This window comes from Nannobrachium achirus, assembly GCF_963921795.1.
Source record: "Nannobrachium achirus genome assembly, chromosome: 12".
In the NCBI taxonomy this organism is placed as follows: Eukaryota; Metazoa; Chordata; class Actinopteri; order Myctophiformes; family Myctophidae; genus Nannobrachium; species Nannobrachium achirus.
The window spans coordinates 56,002,770-56,024,305 of NC_137832.1; the positions used below are offsets into that span (position 1 = coordinate 56,002,770).

Here is a 21,536-nt window from a genome sequence, read left to right on the forward strand (position 1 = left end):
TAGGTAAAACACTAGGCAGAGCTCCACTGTGCCTTTACTCGGTAGGTAAAACACTAGGCAGAGCTCCACTGTGCCTTCACTCGGTAGGTAAAACACTAGGCAGAGCTCCACTGTGCCTTCACTCGGTAGGTAAAACACTAGGCAGAGCTCCACTGTGCCTTCACTCGGTAGGTAAAACACTAGGCAGAGCTCCACTGTGCCTTCACTCGGTAGGTAAAACACTAGGCAGAGCTCCACTGTGCCTTTACTCGGTAGGTAAAACACTAGGCAGAGCTCCACTGTGCCTTCACTCGGTAGGTAAAACACTAGGCAGAGCTCCACTGTGCCTTCACTCTGTAGGTGAAACACTATAGGCAGAGCTCCACTGTGCCTTCACTCGGTAGGTAAAACACTAGGCAGAGCTCCACTGTGCCTTTACTCGGTAGGTAAAACACTAGGCAGAGCTCCACTGTGCCTTTACTCGGTAGGTAAAACACTAGGCAGAGCTCCACTGTGCCTTCACTCGGTAGGTAAAACACTAGGCAGAGCTCCACTGTGCCTTTACTCGGTAGGTAAAACACTAGGCAGAGCTCCACTGTGCCTTCACTCGGTAGGTAAAACACTAGGCAGAGCTCCACTGTGCCTTCACTCGGTAGGTAAAACACTAGGCAGAGCTCCACTGTGCCTTCACTCGGTAGGTAAAACACTAGGCAGAGCTCCACTGTGCCTTCACTCGGTAGGTAAAACACTAGGCAGAGCTCCACTGTGCCTTTACTCGGTAGGTAAAACACTAGGCAGAGCTCCACTGTGCCTTCACTCGGTAGGTAAAACACTAGGCAGAGCTCCACTGTGCCTTCACTCTGTAGGTGAAACACTATAGGCAGAGCTCCACTGTGCCTTCACTCGGTAGGTAAAACACTAGGCAGAGCTCCACTGTGCCTTCACTCCGTAGGTAAAACACTAGGCAGAGCTCCACTGTGCCTTTACTCGGTAGGTAAAACACCAGGCAGAGCTCCACTGTGCCTTCACTCGGTAGGTAAAACACCAGGCAGAGCTCCACTGTGCCTTCACTCGGTAGGTAAAACACCAGGCAGAGCTCCACTGTGCCTTCACTCCGTAGGTAACCTTGCGTCACCAGACTTTCCACCTCGGAGGAAAGCCTGGTATTAGTTTTAAACAGGCCGTGTGATCCGGTCTAGACGCTTTGTTTCGTCCTCCCTGTTTGTTTCCCCAATCCCTATTTAAATGCTCGAGGAGTGTAGTCTTGTCAGTCGCTACGAGTTGGACTAAAAGATGGATATACCAAACGAACTATTCCAAAATAAGCAAAACTACGCCGCATCATGGATTTTATTGGGTAGGCCCTAAAATGATGGCCTTGAGTGTGGGGAATTATTTTGGATCAAAACTGTTTCCGGTTTGATCTTTCCAGCCAAAGTGTAGTCCGTCTATGACTACAAGATGACGTAGTTTTTTTCCGCTCCCAACTGGATCAGAAACCCAAAGATTATACTGATTCCAGGCTACTCGGTAGATGATTATTATTTTTTATTTGTTTCAGTTTTAAAATGTTCACCTATATACTATATACCCCAAGGTGAAAATGGTTAAAAACTGGGACACATGCATAATTGCAGATACCAATTTAGTCAAAAAAGTAAAATAACGGCTGATATATCTGAAGGTAAAGCACTAGCTCAGCGGAGCTAGAACAATGGAGAAACCCCAAGCCTACTCAGTACCGATTTGAAAACAAATCATATAGTCGTCCCATATGATGGCTCAGTGTCAGTCTGAGCCCATGCATTGAATTTAGACATCACCAGACATTACCACTTTCCTACCTTTAGTTTTTTTTTTATAAACATTCCCTAAAAACCTTAATTTTTCATGAAGAAATCAAAGAAGAATCTAAGAAATACCATAAATTAGAAAACAAGAAGTAGTGTCTAAGAAGTAGTGAAAATAGCCAATCTACAAGCTCTCAGCACGGCCCGTTGTGAGCTTTTAGATCTGCTGTTTGTCACATGTGATCTCAGTCTTGTATTTTGCTGTTCACGTCCGGTTCAGGTTCCAGACCAAGTATTTCCAGGGTAAATACGGTAACCTGGACTCCACGTTAATCTCATTCGGACCCTGCCAGACCCCAACGCTGGGCTTCTGTGTGAAGCGCCACGACAAGATCCAATCCTTCAAGCCAGAGACCTACTGGGTCCTGCAGGCAAAGGTAATCCAGCTAGTTTCAGTGCGTGTGCATGACCATATGACACACACTTACAAATTCAATAATGGTTTGATTGGTCTTTATTTATGCATCGGTATCTACGGGAGAATGCGTGTCATACAGTTCAATTCCTAAGTATAATAGAACACAGCATCCAAACAAGACATCTGTTACCAGTGAACCGGCTATGTAACTAGGTATGGCCTGATTTTTTTAGTTTATGTCGCATTCCTAAGCCAAACATTTGATGACCACATTTGTTCCCTGCGGAGACACAAAGAGTCTCCTCAAATTATTGGCTTAGGAATGTGACAAAAACGTATCCATGATTTCAAGTCTCCATGGGGTGAGTAATCGATCATTCAAGGGGGTGAATGGAGGGTGGATGTATTGGGATTTGACTATAGTCTGTGGGCCTTTCTTTTGCATCAAGACTCCCCACTGTGACCCTGAGGGTGACGGTTCTTTTCCTGCTGAACGTCACTAGGCCAGCAGGGTGCGCTGATGGACATGCTTGTGTTTTGTGGCAGGTGTTCAAAGGGAAGGACAGCCCTCTTACACTGGACTGGGACAGGGTGAGAGTGTTTGACAGAGACGTGGCTCAAATGTTTGTCAACCTGGCCAAGACCGCCCGAGAGGCCCGGGTAAGAGACCGTCTTATGTTCTTTACCTTCTTATATCTTACAATAAATGTGAGAAGTCTCTGCGTGCGTGCGTGCGTGTATGTATGTAATCCGCGTATCTCGAGAACCGTTCGTCCCACCGGCTTCAGATTCGGCACGCGCGTTCCCAGCCGCGGAGTGCAGTGCCGGGCCTCGACCCGACCCGATGCGTGGTTTTCCCGAACCGGCGCGAAGCGTTCGGAATCTCCGTATGCGGAGATGATTGTTGACATCAGGCTGTTTCTGAGGAAACCTGCGAAACTTGTAGATCTGCTATTTTTGCCACTTTTGTGTGACATAAAATGACGGAGTAGGGCATTCATTTACGGAAAAAGGTTATAAGGCGGAGATAACAGGTTTCTGCCTGCTCTGGAGTGAGTGTGGAAATATAGTGGCCCTCTCCATCTTTAAAGTTGCCCAGCACTGATCTACACTGTCTACAGCATAACTTTGCATCGCATTCCCAGGATATTGCAGATGCACTGAAAACAACAGAAGTGCTAAATGGTGATTTTTGTCGTTCTCCTGTAGGTGGAGTCAGTGAGTAAGAAGGAGAAGGCGAAGCAGCGACCGCAGGCCTTGAACACGGTGGAGATGCTGCGTGTGGCCAGCTCCTCCCTCGGTGGGTCAGCAGCCAATAGAACATGAACTAGGCTATATGCACAGCAGTCACTAGAACATGAACTAGGCTATATGCACAGCAGCCATGTTGGAGAGAAGTTGGGTCTCTTCTCACTTCCTTCAAAGGGTGTGACCAATGATACTGATGAAGGCTCTGTTCCGTTTCATGCAGCACAGTGGTTCTCAAACCGTTTATTTCAAGGAACTCTGAGAGTGTACAAATGGAACCAAATGGATCCATCTCCATTTGGTTCCATTTGTACACTCTCAGAGTTACACCCCCTAAGGGGTCATTTGGAACCCTCAAGGAACCATGAGTGTCAGATCATGTGCGGTGCTATTTGTAAGCACTCGTGAGGAATCAATCAGGGCCCAGTATGCAAATATGGGACAGGTTTATTACCAGAGATTAAAAAAAAAATAAAACAAACGGTGATGTCTAACATTGTGATGTGTCTCTTTAAATGTTGGCCAGGCATGGGCCCGCAGCACACCATGCAGATAGCAGAGCGCCTGTACACCCAGGGCTACATCAGCTACCCCCGGACGGAGACCACCAGCTACGCCGAGAACTTTGACCTGAAGGGAACCCTCCGACAGCAGGCCAACAACCACTTCTGGGGAGATGAGGTACGGAGCCACGAGCCTAGAGTCTGAGGACTCACCTCTTCACCCTCCACCTCACCCCCCTAGCACTCACCTCTTCAGACTCCACCTCACCCCCCTAGCACTCACCTCTTCAGACTCACCTCTTCAGAAGCACAACGGTGGGGGCCCATGGGCAAGGAGGGTTGCGAGCTTATAAGAAACAACTAAAATAAGACCTTAAACCTGGCGAAAACAGTTTAGCTCAAGATGACAATAAAGGATATCATTAAAGGGAAAACATTAAATGAACTTCTGAAAAGCCTATAGGCCTTAAAACCTGGTGAAAACAGTTGTGTGCAGAGTGCATTAGCGCAAGATTAGATGAGGATAAAGGAAATCATTAAATGGAAAACATTAAATTAACTTCTGAAAAGGCTTCTAAGCCTACACTGGCCTACTAGTAAAACTAGTGGAACCGCGATCTTGCCACACGTGAATAATTGTGGTTGTAAACAACAACACAGACAATATAAATCCTTAGTCTAATAATGGGAAGAAAGGGTTATCATCATGGCCCCAAATAACTTTTAAATATCTTGCAATTGGCGACGAGTCTCTTACGAAATCGGCAAGAGTGCCTCTCAATACATAAAGCTATATAACCTCTCCATCATCGGCAATAGTCAGTTCACCGGGAAAACCGCGTCGCCTCCACCTCACCCCCCTAGCACTCACCTCTTCAGACTCCACCTCACCCCCCTAGCACTCAACTCTTCAGACTCCACCTCACCCCCTAGCACTCACCTCTTCAGACTCCACCTCACCCCCTAGCACTCAACTCTTCAGACTCCACCTCACCCCCTAGCACTCACCTCTTCAGACTCCACCTCACCCCCTAGCACTCACCTCTTCAGACTCCACCTCACCCCCTAGCACTCACCTCTTCAGACTCCACCTCACCCCCTAGCACTCAACTCTTCAGACTCCACCTCACCCCCTAGCACTCACCTCTTCAGACTCCACCTCACCCCCTAGCACTCACCTCTTCAGACTCCACCTCACCCCCTAGCACTCAACTCTTCAGACTCCACCTCACCCCCTAGCACTCACCTCTTCAGACTCCACCTCACCCCCTAGCACTCACCTCTTCAGACTCCACCTCACCCCCTAGCACTCACCTCTTCAGACTCCACCTCACCCCCTAGCACTCAACTCTTCAGACTCCACCTCACCCCCTAGCACTCACCTCTTCAGACTCCACCTCACCCCCTAGCACTCACCTCTTCAGACTCCACCTCACCCCCTAGCACTCACCTCTTCAGACTCCACCTCACCCCCTAGCACTCACCTCTTCAGACTCCACCTCACCCCCTAGCACTCACCTCTTCAGACTCCACCTCACCCCCTAGCACTCACCTCTTCAGACTCCACCTCACCCCCTTGTATGCAGATATATCTTGGTCACTTGTTCACTGTTTTTGTTACTAGTTTTTCCTCAACTATAAATGTACAGAATGTTATTGTGATGTTATGTTGTTTAGACAGATGATAGGTTATCTGTTTACCTGGTATCCTATACTGTAGTCTCCTATAGTTTCAAATGTACATAATGTTATTGAGATGTTATGTTGTTTAGACAGATGATAGGTTCTCTGTTTACCTGGTATCCTATACTGTAGTCTCCTATGGTTTCAAATGTACAGAATGTTATTTAGATAGAATGATGTTTAGACTTGATTGATTCATTCGTCGAAATGCATTACTTACCTGCGCTCCTAGTTTCTCTGAGGCACAACATCAGGGCTACTCAACTTAGCAAAACAAAATGCAAAAAAGTCCAAGGGCCGCAAGCTAGACAATGGTTTTGTAACACACTACATGAGTAGTCTAAAAACTAATGAAATCACAGAAAACAGCCACATTTCCACCTACAGTCTAAGGCCCAGATTAAACCTCATTGAACATAAAGGTTGTCATGGAATGACTAATGATGAAAAGATGAACTTTCTTCTTTTGGAACAAACAAAATAGCAAGAAAGGTATTTCATGAAACAAGACAAAAATTGTTTCCTTGTGGTTTTGAAGAGAAACTGAAACATTATTTGTCCACACTGAAAGTAGACAAAATATGTTTTATTGGTATGACCATGACGGGCCGCATAAACATGCCGCAGGGTTGAATAGTGCTGCACTACATGGTTCTCTCTCCGCTCTACCTACTGTATGTGACTATTTACCTCGCTGTTGGTTAACTAGAGTAAATGCCTAAATTGCAAATCGGGTGTGCGTTGTGGTTCCACCAGGTGAAAGCCCTGCTCTCTGACGGACTGAACCGACCTAGGAAGGGCTCCGACGCCGGGGATCACCCTCCCATCACTCCCATGAGAGCCGCTTCAGAGGGAGAGCTGGGTGAGACAGCCCTCTAGACTGGTGGTTCCCAAACATTTAAGCTTGTGACCCACAAAAGAAATCAGACGTTTGGCCAGGACCCAAACTAGTGAAAACAGCCGACCTGCAAGCTCACAATGTGGCGCTTTACCCCGCGTTGTGAGATTGCAGATCGTCTATTTTCACTACTTCTTAATAACATGACATGCATATGTAACTTCCCGCCGTGGTCTCCTCGTCCCACAGGGAGTGACGGCTGGCAGCTGTATGAGTACATCACGCGCCACTTCATCGCCACCGTCAGCCAGGACTGCAAGTACCTGCAGACCGTCATCGACTTCAGCATCGGCACCGAAGGCTTCTCCTGCACCGGCAAGACCCTCTTGTCAGCAGGTAGAGGGAAGCTGCATATCGGGGGACTGGCATTTCGCCTACCCTGAATCTAATTCCTGAAAACACCCCTGACGCGGACAAACGTATCCGTGGCAAAGACTTGGTCTTGTCAAATTTATTTTTTATTTTTACATGTTATCTTATTTTGATTACAAGAACCAGTTACCGAATATCTCCAGGTTTCCTTCAGAATATGTATGACACTGATTTACTACGACACTATGGCAGATTAGGAATCCGACTAGTTCTTCATCAGGGGTCTTCAACGTTTTCAGGCCAAGGACCCCTTAGTTGAGAGAGATGAAGCAGGGACCCCCACAACCTTTTCATAGATTCCATATAGTTTCATTGTTTGACAGCAAAATCATCAGTGTATTTTGGATTCAGTTTGTGTTTTCAGATATTTAACCACTTGAGCCGTCATTACCGAATAAACTTGACCTTTTACTCTGTACTTAGTCTGCTCTTTTTCCCCTCAAACCTCTTTGCCGAAAATAGCCGATCTACAAGCTCACAGCGCGCGATGCCTTGTGAGCTTGTAGATCTGCTATTTTTTGGCAACAGTTCTCAGAATATGGACACTAGGATTCAAGTTGTTGATATAAAAAGGAAGATTTGGAGGACCCCCTGTAGTAACTCTGAGGACCCCCTAGGGGTCCCGGACCCCCTGTTGAAGACCCCTGTTCTAGAGGTTATCAAATTTGCCAGGGCCCACTTAACTCTGAGAGTTTGGTTCCATTTGTACACTCTGAGTTACAGACTGATTGAGTTACAGCTCATTCAGGGCTCTTGTCAGTCTTTATGTGTTTCTGCTAATAATATTGCATTTTTGTAGTTCTGTGGCAAGAATGGACTTTTGACAATAATGTCCTCCACAAGCCGGCATGGCGATGACCCCTGCAATGAATAAAGTCAACTCAAGTGTGACGGGTGTTCGATCCCCCTCCCTCTCCTTCCCAGGGTTCACGGCGGTGATGCCGTGGCAGGGCATCCCCCTGGAGGAGGCGCTGCCGGTGTGCGAGCGCGGCGACGTCTTCACCGTGGACGAGATCAAGCTGGTGGAGAAGCAGACCAGCCCCCCCGACTACCTGACGGAGGCCGAGCTCATCACGCTGATGGAGAAGCACGGCATCGGTACGCATGTCTCCTCCCCTTGGAACACCGTGGTTAATACAAGTGATCCATTATGTATACGAAAAATACACAATTCTTTTAAGGCAAATAATTGATTTTCAAAAATAGCAGATCTACATGTGACGCATTGTGTCATAGTAATTTCTGCTAGTGCTATTTACGGGTCTAAACTCCCGACTATTGTGTATTATATGAACCATACATAATAAAACTATCAAAAATGGTTTATGCTGGCATCTCGGGCACCCAGCATCAAAGCCAGGGTAAATTTTGGCCAGCCTTTCATTGGAGTAGTGGAGTCTATGAGTAATCTTGAATTGAATGAGTCCATGTCTTGTGCATTGGTTTTAAACAACTAGACCAAGACTCGTCCGATAACTCAATGCCCAAATCAGTTTTGTGAGGGAATTGCAGAATTTAAAATGATGTACATGTATGATTATTTGTTGAAAATGAAAATAAAGTGTTAAAAAAAAAGATGCCATTCTACCAGTGTATGCCAGTTATAGGCTACTTTATAAGGGAATCTAGCAGTTATGTAGCAGCCTACAATAAAAGACAATTCAATCGCATGTTTTCACTTTGATGAAGAAGGAATCCATGGTTCGAGTGGACTCGTGAAGACCCCTTATGTCTCAGAGGTATCAGAGGTCTATGACGTGATGGCTGGTGATTTGTATTTTTTATTTTTGTACATTCGAGGGATTTATTGATATGTATCATTGGTTTTAGGTACGGATGCCAGCATCCCCGTCCACATCAACAACATCTGTCAGAGGAACTATGTGACGGTGGAGAGCGGACGCAAGCTGAAGCCCACCAACCTGGGCATCGTGTTGGTCCACGGCTACTACAAGACAGGTAATACAACCCACCATGCTGTTGGTCCACGGCTACTACAAGACCTCACCAAGACTGGTCGTGGTCACGACTCACAACACAACAGCCCTCGCCGGGAGGGCTGTTGTGTTGTGACCAGTCTTGGTGAGGCATCGTACCCCCCCATAATATTTCTTGTGAATGTGTGCCTGCTCCCAGTGCTGAACGGCATGAATGTTGTTATATTGTTAACACAACACTAAACATGAAAGGAAGCATTCTTAAGGTACTGATTTCTGGTCTAGGACTAAACAGGAATGTGCATACGGGATGTGATTATTTTTCAAAAAGGTCGATATTTCACTGAAAGCATTAGCTTAATATGATGTAAGCCTTCCAGAGCCTATCTGCTGTTTCCGTATCGTGAGGCAGCTTGATGTACAAGCACACCCCCTGGACATGACGCTTTAATATGTCACAAGGACTTACTGTACTTACACCCAATCTAACCCTTGATGCTGAGTGCCAAGCAGGGAGGCATTGGGTCCCATTTTTGTTGTCTTTGGTATGACCCACCCAGGACATTGAACCCCGACCTCCAAATCTCAGGGCGGACAATCTAACCACTGATACTTCTACCCTTCAACGTGTATGAGGGGCATTACCAAATGAATTGTTTGATGTGAAATGTTGAAATGACGCATTTTCAGATCATTTATTAGTCATGCTTCTATAAGGGCCTTAAAGGAGTAGGTATGTATATTTTTATATAATTTTGTTGCTTTCCAAAGCAAATAATTCTGCTTTGTAATTATAATAATTCAAATTATTGACCTAGGAATGCAAAAAAAAAAAAAGAAAGTATGTGAATTCAAGACTTGAACTTTAAAGGTACAAATGAATAAAGATGTTCACAAGTATAGTGTGTGTACCTTCCAGATGCGGAGCTGGTTCTGCCCACCATCCGCAGTGCGGTGGAGAAGCAGCTGACCCTCATCGCTCTGGGCAAGGCCAACTTCCAGCAGGTCCTCCAACACACCCTGGACATCTTCAAGAGGAAGTTCCACTACTTCGTCGACTCCATCAACAGTGGGTCCCCTGGCTGCAGCTTAGCTTATATAGGGACCATGGGGGTCCCTATATTATTTTGGGGGGTCCCCAGATGATTAACTTAATGTGCAACATTGTTTTCTCACTCAACAGTAAACAAACCAACATAAAGTTTAAGTGTATAGAGGGTATTTGCACATTTCTAAAGTGTCAATTTAAGGACTTTTTAATACCTCTAAAATGACAAATTAAACATTGGCCAAATTGTAATATATTGGAGACAGAAATCGTGTAAAATAGCCGATCTACATGCTCACAACGCCTTGTGAGCATGTAGCATCTTCTATTTTCACAATAGAACCATGTTATACAAAATGTAATGCCTCGACTATGATTATTTTGGGGGTCGCGGCCTGAAAAGGTTGACAACCACTGTTATACTGTACTGTGGCTGGTCTTGATTGAGGCTGGGCTTTCCCATGCATGCATTATTGAGGAGAGTGGAAAAACTGTCTGAATAATTTGGGTCAAAAATGTACTTAATTGCAGGTTGTAAATCATTCACCTAAAAGTCTGTACTGAAATCGACGCGTGAAAATGAAAATAGCAGACTTTCATTTAATCCTCGGCTAACAATATCTTATTTTGATTATCGACTTTCATGTGAAATGAAAGAAGCAAACATTTTCAAAAAAAGAGCAGCTTCATCAAACCCGGCCACAACGTACACAGTATGTGAGGAATGAATGCACATAATGCAGAGTGTACATTTAATGTACTGCTATGTGTCATATGATTAAACCCAGCACCTTTGTTCGATAAATGTTGGCGGTTCGTTAACAGTACAGAAGTACAGTCAAAAAGGCTATGCTATGTTTCCAAAGTGTGGTTCTCTTGTCTTTGGCAGGCATGGATGAGCTTATGGAAGTGTCCTTCTCCCCTATCGCTGACTCCGGCAAGCCCCTGTCCCGCTGCGGAAAGTGCCATCGCTTTATGAAGTACATCCAGGTCAGTGGCACGCGCGCACACACTCACACACACACACACACACACACACACACACACACACACACACACACACACACACACACACACACACACACACACACACACAATCAAAAGCGTTGCTGTCGGGTGGAAACCTCATTTGTCCAATAGGGTTCAATTGGTCCATTGTAGTTATAATTTAGTCAAAATAACGTGTTACTTTTTACTTTTCATTGGTTCAATTAACCCATCCACACACGTAACCACTTTGACTTTCAAAATGTGTTTTTTATTTATCGTGAAAATGGCCGATCTACGAGCTCACCACCCGTAGCAGTGCGACGCGTTGTGAGCTTGTAGATTGGCTATTTCCGCTGCATTCATTTACAAAAAAGAAAGAAAGAAAGAAAAAAAGTTGAACTTTGAAGATACAAGGTTTCTACCCGACAGCAACGATATATGACACTCGTGGACGACCGCGGCAATTTGTTTCCGGCGCAAACCATATCAATTACTTCCCCTTCAAACCCTAACTTTAATAATCATTACAACTAAAATGTTTAACCTTGAATTCTTAAACCTGGCCCTAAAAATAAAGCCGGTAAAACGGATGCACGCAGAGTGGTTTTCTAACGGAGCCAGACGGTGACGCATGCACCTCACACAGGTACGGCCATGGCGCCATGAATGCAGCTTCCTCTCCAGCCAGCTCATGTAATGCGTGGTCCTGTTGGCTGTGGCCTTCAGCACCGCTTTAAACCACTTATCAACCCAGCAGTGGGAGAAGAAGAAGTACTCTGATGTTTTACTTAAGTAAAAGTATCAATACTGCAATGTAGAAATTGTCCCAAATAAAACATTTACTTGAGTAAAAGTACAAAATTATTGGTGTAAAAAGAAAAAATTACTTAAAGGGATATTTCACTTTAAAAAACACTTTTGGTAATTTTATCATCTAATCTGGCTTTTATGAATACCCTGAACAGTTTTTGATTAGCTTGATTGAATATTTAGATATTTTATGTAAATGTTACCAGGCCGTCCAGGCCCAGGGCCTCTCCCCATGCACACCCATTGTAACTTCAAACTTCATTTTAACCATTATAGATTCATTAAAAACACCCATTATTTGTTCTGGTGACTCATACTACCCTCCTAATATGTGAGCAGGCCGTGTTTTTTTGATAACTTTTTTCATTTATGTTTAATTATTATTTAATTTTTTCCATTTTCCCAAATAATTATTAAAAATAAATGAAAAAAATCAAACCTTGGTTCGAAGTGAAGCGGTGAACTTTTATTCTATGTGTTCTAGAGTTATGAACTCTGTGATCTACACATCTATACAGTTATGGACTCTGTGATCTATTCATTCTTTATATATTCTGAATTCTACATTCTTTATATATTCTGAATGAATATATAAAGAATGGAGGGCTGAATTATCATGTGAAGCTTGACCAATCCTCAAAGTATCCATTCATCTGACCGGGAGGGACACACATATTCTGGACGTACAGGACAGATAAAGCATATTCATTCTAAACTGAAATGGCCATATATGGACATGGGACACACATTTTGCTTTTTGAAAAACCTGTTCATTCTGGCCTGGAGTGACCATATATGGACATGAGGTGACATACATTGTGTTTTTGAAAAACCCTGTTCATTCTGGACTGAGATCACCATAATATGGAAATTAAACACACATTTTGTTTTTGAAAAAACCTGTTCATTCTGAACTGAAATGACCATATATGGGCGTGGGACACACAAAGCCACTCATAGGAAGCGGTTTTCACCGCTTCAAAAAGTTATCGAAAAAACACGGCCTGCTCACGTATTAGGAGGGTAGTATGAGTCACCAGAAATAATAATGGGTGTTTTTAATGAATCTATCACAGTGATGTCATTACGTGCGCATCCCGCATCAAAAACTCATTCAAGTCGCCCAGGGACTCATTCATGTCATGGTCCTGGGGTCCCAGGGATGCGCCTCCATTGGAGTCCATGTTAAAATAATTTACCGGGTCGCGGTAAAATAAAAACATTTTAACATTCCACAGACGCCACCATTGTTCATGGGTGAAAGCATCCTACTTTACCCTACGTTAACACAAATAAAATCCACGTAGAAAGTCTTAAACAGGCGATAGAAACGTCAATGTTTTGATTCCACCGACGTCCGACGCCATTTTGCGCACCCGAATTCATTAGGGGCACATGTTTTAGTAGTTTTAGTAGTTCTAAGTTCAAACATTAGCCAAATTGTAAAATAAATATAAGAAATAGGCAAACATTTTGAAAATAGCTGATCTACAAGCTCACAGCGCTCGAAAACATTGTATTGAGGACTCATAAAACTTTTCTGGGACCCATTTGAATGACCACCTGTGGGTCCCGGGACCCATTACATTGAAAACCTAGTAACATCACTGGTTAAAATGGAGTTTGAAGTTACAACAATGGGTGTGTATACGGAGAGAGGCCCTTCCACTGCTCCCTGTTGAAAGTGGAATATCCCTTTAAGTACCAAAAGTAAAAGTACTCAACTATGCAGAATGTCCTGTTTCACATTCCCCTCGCTGACACACGCTGAGAGACACATGCTTGCTGACTGAGAGCAGAGCAGACCTTGTGCTCCGAACACCCATCCACCCACCCAAAGATGAAATAGCTGTTCTCCTAAGCATGAAGCAAAGATGGATTTCATCGCAAACCGCCAAAGCATCCATACTGCAATTTCTGGGTTTGTTACATTGAGACCAGTTCAGCCCGTCCGCGACGTGGTCACCGAGCTTGTTCGTCAGAACACAAACTCCGATTGGATTTTCCAAAACAAACCCTGTCACCCGTCGAATCGAACCCTGTTTTAAAGAGGAAAAAGAAGAGCTTAAACACAACTTGCTAGTGTTACCGCTTTTAATAGGTAAAATAGCGCATGTTTTAACACATTTCCTTAACGGTTATGTAACCGATAAGGCCTTACAATATCTCCATTTGGCGATCCCTAGTCTGGAGACATGCTTGGCCAGTCCATCGCCTTTACCCTCAGCTACTTTAGCAAGGCAGTGGTCGTCTTGGAGGTGTGTTTGGGGCCGTTATCATGTTGGAATACTGCCCTGCGGCCCAGTTTCCGAAAGGAGGGGATCATGCTCTGCTTAGCAAATGGGGGAGCAGCGTTGGCACCAATTAGCACATGCAGACAGCACTCATCAACCTACTTGTGCACTCTGCTGGCACACAAGTAGGCCATATTTGGCTACTGCACGAGTGCACAAGACACAATTTGGCACCTCCACAGAGTGCAGTCTTATTTTTTTTTAGCGGTGCTACCGCTCCTACATCTGTCTTTGTCTGTTTGTACGTATGTATGTCCCACAAAGCTTGCCATTGGCCAAGCTTCACAGGACGCTCAATGAAATGAAATCATAAAAAAGAAAAACACCACCCGCTTCAAACTGGGCTGCACTGGCTGCACAGAACAGGATTTATCAGCCTACAGCCATATTAGGTGTGACCACGTTGGGTTTTTTCCTCCATTGTGCAGATGGTGGTTTTGGTTTTTCTCCAGTGTGGATACGCTGGTGTGTCTTCAGGTGACATAACTGACTGAAACTCTTGTCACACTGTATACAGTGAAAAGGTTTTTCTCCAGTGTGTATACGGTGGTGTATCCTCAGTCCTTCTAACAGACTAAAAGTCTTGGAACACTGTTTACAGATGAAAGGTTTTTCTCCAGTGTGGATACGCCGGTGCTTCTTCAGATCACCTAACTGTCTGAAACTCTTGTCACACTCTTTACAGTGAAAAGGTTTTTCTCCAATGTGGATACGCTGGTGTTTTTTCAGGGTATCTAAGACCGTGAAACTCTTGTCACACTGTTCACAGTGAAAAGGTTTCTCTCCAGTGTGGATACGCTGGTGAGCCTTCAGGTTACCTAACCGACTGAAACTCGTGGCACACTGTTCACAGATGAAAGGTTTTTCTCCAGTGTGGATAGGCTGGTGTGCCTTCAGCCCACTTAACCGACTGAAACTCTTGTCACACTGTTCACAGATGAAAGGTTTTTCTCCAGTGTGGATAGGCTGGTGTGCCTTCAGCCCACTTAACCGACTGAAACTCTTGTCACACTGTTTACAGATGTGAGTTTTCTCATAAGTCGGCTGATGTGTCTTGTCTTCTCCTGGTTGAGTTAGTCTTGGTAAACTCTTGATGACTGTAATGTATTGGTTTGTCTGTGACTCCTTGTTCCTGGCTGGTTACAATTCTGGTGATTTGCCGGAAGGATTCTGAGGAGATCTGTCCATTTATGGGCATTTGGCAGTAGAGGTCGTCATGGCTCGATTGAGATCTGAGGTATGTACAGTCAGAACAGCAGATCTTAGTCTGTGAAGATTGAGACCTCACTCCTTCCTGGTTCATCATCAGATCTGCATCTATGCATGGACTGTGATAGGAACAGAGTTTTAGGTTCTGTTGGGTAACGGACAATTTATTTATCCTCTTCCTGCCTCTGTATGTTTTCTATCTCCGTCCCTCACAGCGGTGTCTGTGGAATGAAGTGGAATTCAAAAAATATTTTCAAATCTTATACATGCTGGGCAGAGCTCTGGTCTGACCTCACTCACACAAACGGTTGCCGTGCACGCCTGACAACAGCCCCCTCCATATTTGGGCAAGAGTGACATCATCAATATCACATCACCACCATGATGGAAGAGATCCACGTAGATGCCACGCCGTTATTAGACCCAGTTTTTTTATTTTTTTGGAGCGGTGCAAACCGCTCCTACGTTTCACTTTGTGTGTATTAGTACGGATCTCCATGTATGTCTTGGTTCTCATATACCTGATTAAATGAACATTTAGATATCAAATATCTAAATGTTGAATCAAGCAACTGTCTGAGGTGCACACGCAAGTCAGAATAAACATGAGAATTACCACAGAAGTCGATTAAATTAAAATATCATCTAAATGTGTATTTTAGATGTTCAAAGATGCCAAAAATACAGATAAGTAGAAAAGAAAGTCTACAGTGTGTGGACCCCTTTGCGTACTAAACTGTTTTCTGTAATGGTGGCCCCTAAATTGCATATTTAGGAGTAAGCTTACTTTACAAATACCTTACACACATTGTGTGACCCTCAGAAGATAAATATGTACTGGTATCCACTGGTATCATTTAGGAGACCACGCAACATTAGAGACCAGGTGGTACATAGTTTTATGCCCCCAACAGCCACTAATACCTGGCTACCACGCCCACCCGCTGGTTTTTATTGCTGTGGTCACTGCTCACACTGTTCGAGCTCCAGTAAAACTACATTCTTTTATCACCCTCTCAAGGGGACCAAATATGAGATAAAAGATTTTATTAACTGTCAGTCCACCCATGTTATATACATGCTTAAGTGCCCTTGTGGCCAAGTGTATGTGGGACAGACTAAGAGAGCTCTAAAAGTTAGAATAGGTGAGCACAAGACCGCAATACGTCATAAAAACCTAGACTATGCCATGGCGCGCCACTACGTGGAGGCAAACCATGGCTCAGCCGCATCTCTAAAATTTGTTGGAATAGAAAAAGTCACTCTACCCCCTAGAGGGGGTGATATTATTAAAAAACTGTTACAAAGGGAAGCGTTTTGGATATACACTCTCAATGCAGCATCTGCTGGGGGAGTAAATGACCAACCAAGCCTATCATGTTTTTTGTGACCGCTATTTTCACCTTAGTTCTTTTGGGGCCCTTATGTGGATGTAATACCCAGAACTTCAATATGTGTCATTACTCATATTGACCTTTTCAGTGTTTATCAGGTAAATTAATAAAAATGAAGAAACAACTATTAAATACATTTAAAATAAAAATGTGTGGATATCTCTAAAATCCCACAGTCCTTAATACCTGCCCTAATTAGGGTTAACACTGACTGTATAGTTACTATGTATTTATTATATGTATGTATAACTGTCTATTTATGGTGGTGGTTATCTACTTTTATATGCTTGTTATTTCATTCTCTGTATATTTATTATGAAAAAATGGCTGTCACTGACATCACCAAGGGGAGGGCCTATACAGTATATACCCTCCCCTTTCAGTGTTCTGGTTGACTCTGAGGAAGACTAAACGTCGAAACGTCAGTCACCCTGTCGCTCTACAATAAATGAACGTGCAGACCAGTTGAGTGCTCCATCTTTTTTATCTGGGTAGTCATTTTTGAAGTGCCCAGGTAATGTCTTTTTTTGCCAGACCCATGAAATGGGTAGGCCTACATAAGCAAATGTCGGTCTGTCCCTTTTCTATATAAAGGGTATATATGATGATGACATGATGATGACATGCCTACAAAAGGCATGATGTCATAAATGATGATGACAGACAGGTGGTCTGGCACAACCAGGTTGACCTGGTCTAGTTTAAATATATACTGTATTTGTCTGTTTTGCTTGATTTGTTATAGCGTTATTGAAGAAATCATTAAAAATGTTGTTATGCAAATTGGAAGGTTAAAAACTACACACATTTTGCTTGGGAACCATGTTTGTCAGATTCAACACCCTTGACTCGTGTAAAATGGCCTGGTTCCCCACTTTTACCCCAAAATCACTGACGTGCAGAGAATGTTAGAGAGGCAGGGGCTGACATTTCTAAAGGGGCCTTTTGGTGAAAATATTGAAAATAGCAGTCCTCCAAGCTCACAACGCGTCACAGCGCGACACGTTGTGAGATTGGAGGTCGGCTATTTTCTGTGTTTGATAGCACACTGAGCTATGCATAATCAAGTAAATACTTGTGAAGTGGCGTAACGGCATGGATTTCTACACAGAGAGGGAAATTCTTTCAACATAAGATGCTGCATTCAAGTTTAGGAGAGTTTGGATAAGGCAATTCTCTGAATGCTGCCTCCAGTTATGGCATGGAAAGAGGGCATTTGAATTCTTTCACTATAGTAAAAACTGCATTCATGGTCTGGAGAGGGCACTTTTTACGGGCGGATAAAAGGGCAGGGGCTCAAGCCCCCTCTGATGTCTATGTGTGCACGTGCCTGCCCGAAATGCCTCTAATTATCACATTTTGATCTGATGCCATCAGGCAGAAGGTACAGATCGATAAAGTCAGGTACAGCCAGGTTTAGTAACAGCTTCTATCCCGCAGCGGTGCAATAGGGTATGCAATGACGGAAAGTATGGTTCTGTGTATGTTTTGTTTTATTGTTTTAGAATATTTTTAGTGATGCACTGATCGTTTGGCACTTTTAATTTCGTTGTACCTGTGACAATGACAATAAAGATCTATTCTATTTTCCAGAAGCCCCGCCAGTCTATAACCATCAAAACGTTTTATTCTGTCCCCCCCAAAAAATCGACCCATGTGCAGGCCAAGCCCAGCCGGCTGCACTGCTCGCACTGTGACGACACCTACAGCCTGCCGCAGAACGGAGCCATCAAGCTGTACAAGGAGCTGCGCTGTCCGCTGGACGACTTTGAGCTGGTGCTGTGGACGTCCGGCGCCCGCGGGAAGAGCTACCCCCTCTGTCCTTACTGCTTCAGCAACACGCCCTTCCAGGACATGAAGAAAGGTGGGCGTTTTTATCTTCAACAGGGGGGGTCCTGGGGAGCCCTAGCTAGGGGGTCCTCACAGTAAATGACTTTTTTTCTATTGATTAGTCACGCCATGGAGACTAGAGTTCAATAATATTTTTAGTTTTTTGTCTCATTCCTAAGACAAAAATGTGATAACAATAAATGTACAACGGATGGGGACCCGTTTTGAAACGGGTCCCCGTCTGGAATCAATGGGGGTAAATTTACTCTAATCACATTTTTGTCTTAGGAAAGTGACAAAAACCGAAAAATATTATTGAACTCTAGTCTCCATGGCATGACTAATCAATAGAAAAAAAGTCAAAAATAGCTGATCTACAAGCTCCGAGCTCACAACGCTGTTGAAGATCTGCTTTGAAGAACAGCGTCACACAAAAGCGTCAAAAGTAGCAGATCTACAAGCTCAAAACGTGGCACGATTGAACATGACGATCTGCTACTTCTGCTGTTTTTGAATTCGAATCCTGAAAAGTAACAGTTTTGGTACATACAAGGTTTCCACCCGACAGGGTCAGACGATCAGGCTTTTCCCTCTCACTCCCCTTTCTTTTGACCCCTGTGTTCCTCCCAGGTATGGGATGTAACGAGTGCACCCACCCGTCCTGCCAGCATTCCCTCAACTCTCTGGGGATTGGTCAGTGTGTGGAGTGTGAGGGTGGCGTCCTGGTGCTCGACACCACCTCGGGTCCCAAATGGAAGATGGCCTGCAACAAATGCAACGTGGTCGTACACTTCTTTGAGCACGCACACAGGGTACAGGTAAGCACCAGGGTGTGTCTTGACCACAGGGTGCAACAGTTAATCGAGCTAATCTATTTAGTCAGTTATATAATTATTAGTATTTTGAAATCGATGACCGCTTAATAATCTCCCTGCTTTGGGCCTGTCATTATATGCGCGAAAGTAAAAACTAAAGAGACCTAGTATAGAGCCTGCGGATCCCGGTTAAAGTTAAAGGGATATTACACTTTCAAAAAACTTTTGGTCATTGTATGGTCTAATCAGGCTTGTATGAACACCCTGAACAGTTTTTAATTTGCTTCATTCAGTATTTAGATATTTGATGTAAATGTTACCAGCTCCAACACGCCCAGGCCCTCTCCACATACACACCCATTGTATCTTCAAACTTCATTTTAACCATGATAGATTCAGGGTTAGGGTTAAAAAAAACACCCATTATTTTTTCTGGTGACTCATAATACCCTCCTAATACGTGAGCAGACCGTGTTTTTTCAATAACCTTTTTCATTTATTTTCAATAAAATATTATTGTATTTAATGTTTTCCATTTTCCCAAAGAATTATTAAAAATAAAAGAAAAAGGTTATTGAAAAAACACGGTCTGCTCACGTATTAGGAGGGTATTATGAGTCACCAGAAAAAATAATGGGTGTTTTTAATGAATCTATCATGGTTAAAATGAAGTTTGAAGTTACAATGGGTGTGTGTGTGGAGAGGGCCTGGGCGTGTTGGAGGTGGTAACATTTACATCAAATATCTAAATACTGAATGAAGCAAATTAAAAACTGTTCAGGGTGTTCATACAAGCCTGATTAGACCATACAATGACCAAAAGTTTTTTGAAAGTGTAATATCCCTTTAGGTGAGTGTAAGTGATATTACTTTTTTGTTAAGACATTATAGCTGATATAAGTAGATTTGTTGGCGATTGCTTTTTTTAAATTATTATTATTATTATATTCAGACGGCTAACAATGCTCTCTAATGGAATAACACTCCCTAGGGGCCGCAAACTGCCTATTGTTATTTGTGAGAAGCTTTGTCAGTAGCAGCTCATTGGTGTATGAACCGACCGATCCGGATCTAAAATGATTGACAGAAAAGGTCTAACCAATCCAAAGTGAGGCGCCCTGATTGGTTAGTCGCAAGTGGAGCACGCACTTTTGGACCAATGACAGAGCTTCTCACAGATAAAATGATAGTTTTGGAGGCAGATTGTGGCCCCTAGAAGTGTCACAGAGACCAGATGTCTTTAGGCAGCATCTGAATGTAATAAAATACAAATTAAAAATAAAAATGTTAGTGTTTGTTCAGTAGCAGGTGTTACTGAACAAGAAAATAAAAGAAAATATATTTTCAGGTGAGTTACAATTTTCAGCCAATCAGGAGGGAGAACCCCACAAACACAATGTACTAGCTTGGGTTCCAATTCTAAATATCTGCTCATTTCTTTCCTGTATCTGTGTCTCTATGGATCAAATTGGTATCTCGACCTGAAAATGTATTTTCTGTTTACTAAAAAGCTGGACAGATGCACTAGTTATTGAACAAACACTATACTGTACTAGCAATGATTGCTATGGTAATACACATTTAGACACACAATCTACCTATGTTATCAATTAGAGCACCTTTTAAAGTATAGGTTCAAGTGGTTAATGTATTTCCCCAGGTCTGTAATTGTTTTTGGACCTATACGTACTGTGTGTATATGATGGTATTCTGTGACTGCACTAAGCCGCTTGTGCATTTCCCTCCCCTCTCCCCTAGGTGGCACAGGAGAGCTGTGACTTGTGCGATGCCTCCCTGGTGGCGGTGGACTTCAACAAGAACAAGAACAACCCGCTGCCGGGCAGCGAGACGCAGCACACGGGCTGCGTGTTCTGCGACTCCATCTTCCAGGACCTGGTGGAGCTCAAGCACGCCACCATGAGGCACCCCATGCACCGCGGGGGAGGGGCCAGGCGGGGGGGCCGCGGCGGCAGGGGCCGAGGCCGCCGGGGGAACCCCAAGAAGCCTAAGGACAAGATGGCCGCCCTGGCAGCTTACTTTGTCTGAACATCTTCTGCTTTGCTTTATACTTTTGTTCAACTTGAACATGCGTCTTCCAGTCATAATGTACTGTACCGCGTTATTTTTTACTCTGTGTAATGAGATGAACCTTAATTGGTTGTTATTAAAAACATGATAATATTGTTTGAAATTGGTTGACACCTGCTGATGTGATCACGCATTACGTTTTCGTTTGACAGGAAGTAATTCATATTTAGGGACTTTTGATATCTCTCTATTGGCCTATGTCTTCAATATGACCACAGTGTGAGAAAAAG

At 43.8% G+C, this 21,536-nt stretch overlaps 1 protein-coding gene across 2 annotated transcripts in view; it reads left to right on the forward strand.

Annotated features, from left to right (window-relative positions):
• Nucleotides 1-21,536, forward strand: part of top3b (DNA topoisomerase III beta) — a 34,486-nt gene extending 12,950 nt beyond the window's left edge. For both annotated transcript variants that reach the window (XM_080739148.1, XM_080739149.1), the window contains 13 exons: nucleotides 2,050-2,206; nucleotides 2,734-2,847; nucleotides 3,397-3,487; nucleotides 3,962-4,116; nucleotides 6,378-6,483; nucleotides 6,709-6,855; nucleotides 7,816-7,989; nucleotides 8,722-8,850; nucleotides 9,748-9,897; nucleotides 10,766-10,866; nucleotides 18,236-18,437; nucleotides 19,034-19,221; nucleotides 20,977-21,536. In XM_080739148.1, coding sequence (XP_080595274.1) covers nucleotides 2,050-2,206; nucleotides 2,734-2,847; nucleotides 3,397-3,487; nucleotides 3,962-4,116; nucleotides 6,378-6,483; nucleotides 6,709-6,855; nucleotides 7,816-7,989; nucleotides 8,722-8,850; nucleotides 9,748-9,897; nucleotides 10,766-10,866; nucleotides 18,236-18,437; nucleotides 19,034-19,221; nucleotides 20,977-21,264 — 2,002 coding nt within the window. In that variant the 3' untranslated portion in view covers nucleotides 21,265-21,536. The remainder of the gene's footprint in view (nucleotides 1-2,049; nucleotides 2,207-2,733; nucleotides 2,848-3,396; nucleotides 3,488-3,961; nucleotides 4,117-6,377; nucleotides 6,484-6,708; nucleotides 6,856-7,815; nucleotides 7,990-8,721; nucleotides 8,851-9,747; nucleotides 9,898-10,765; nucleotides 10,867-18,235; nucleotides 18,438-19,033; nucleotides 19,222-20,976) is intronic.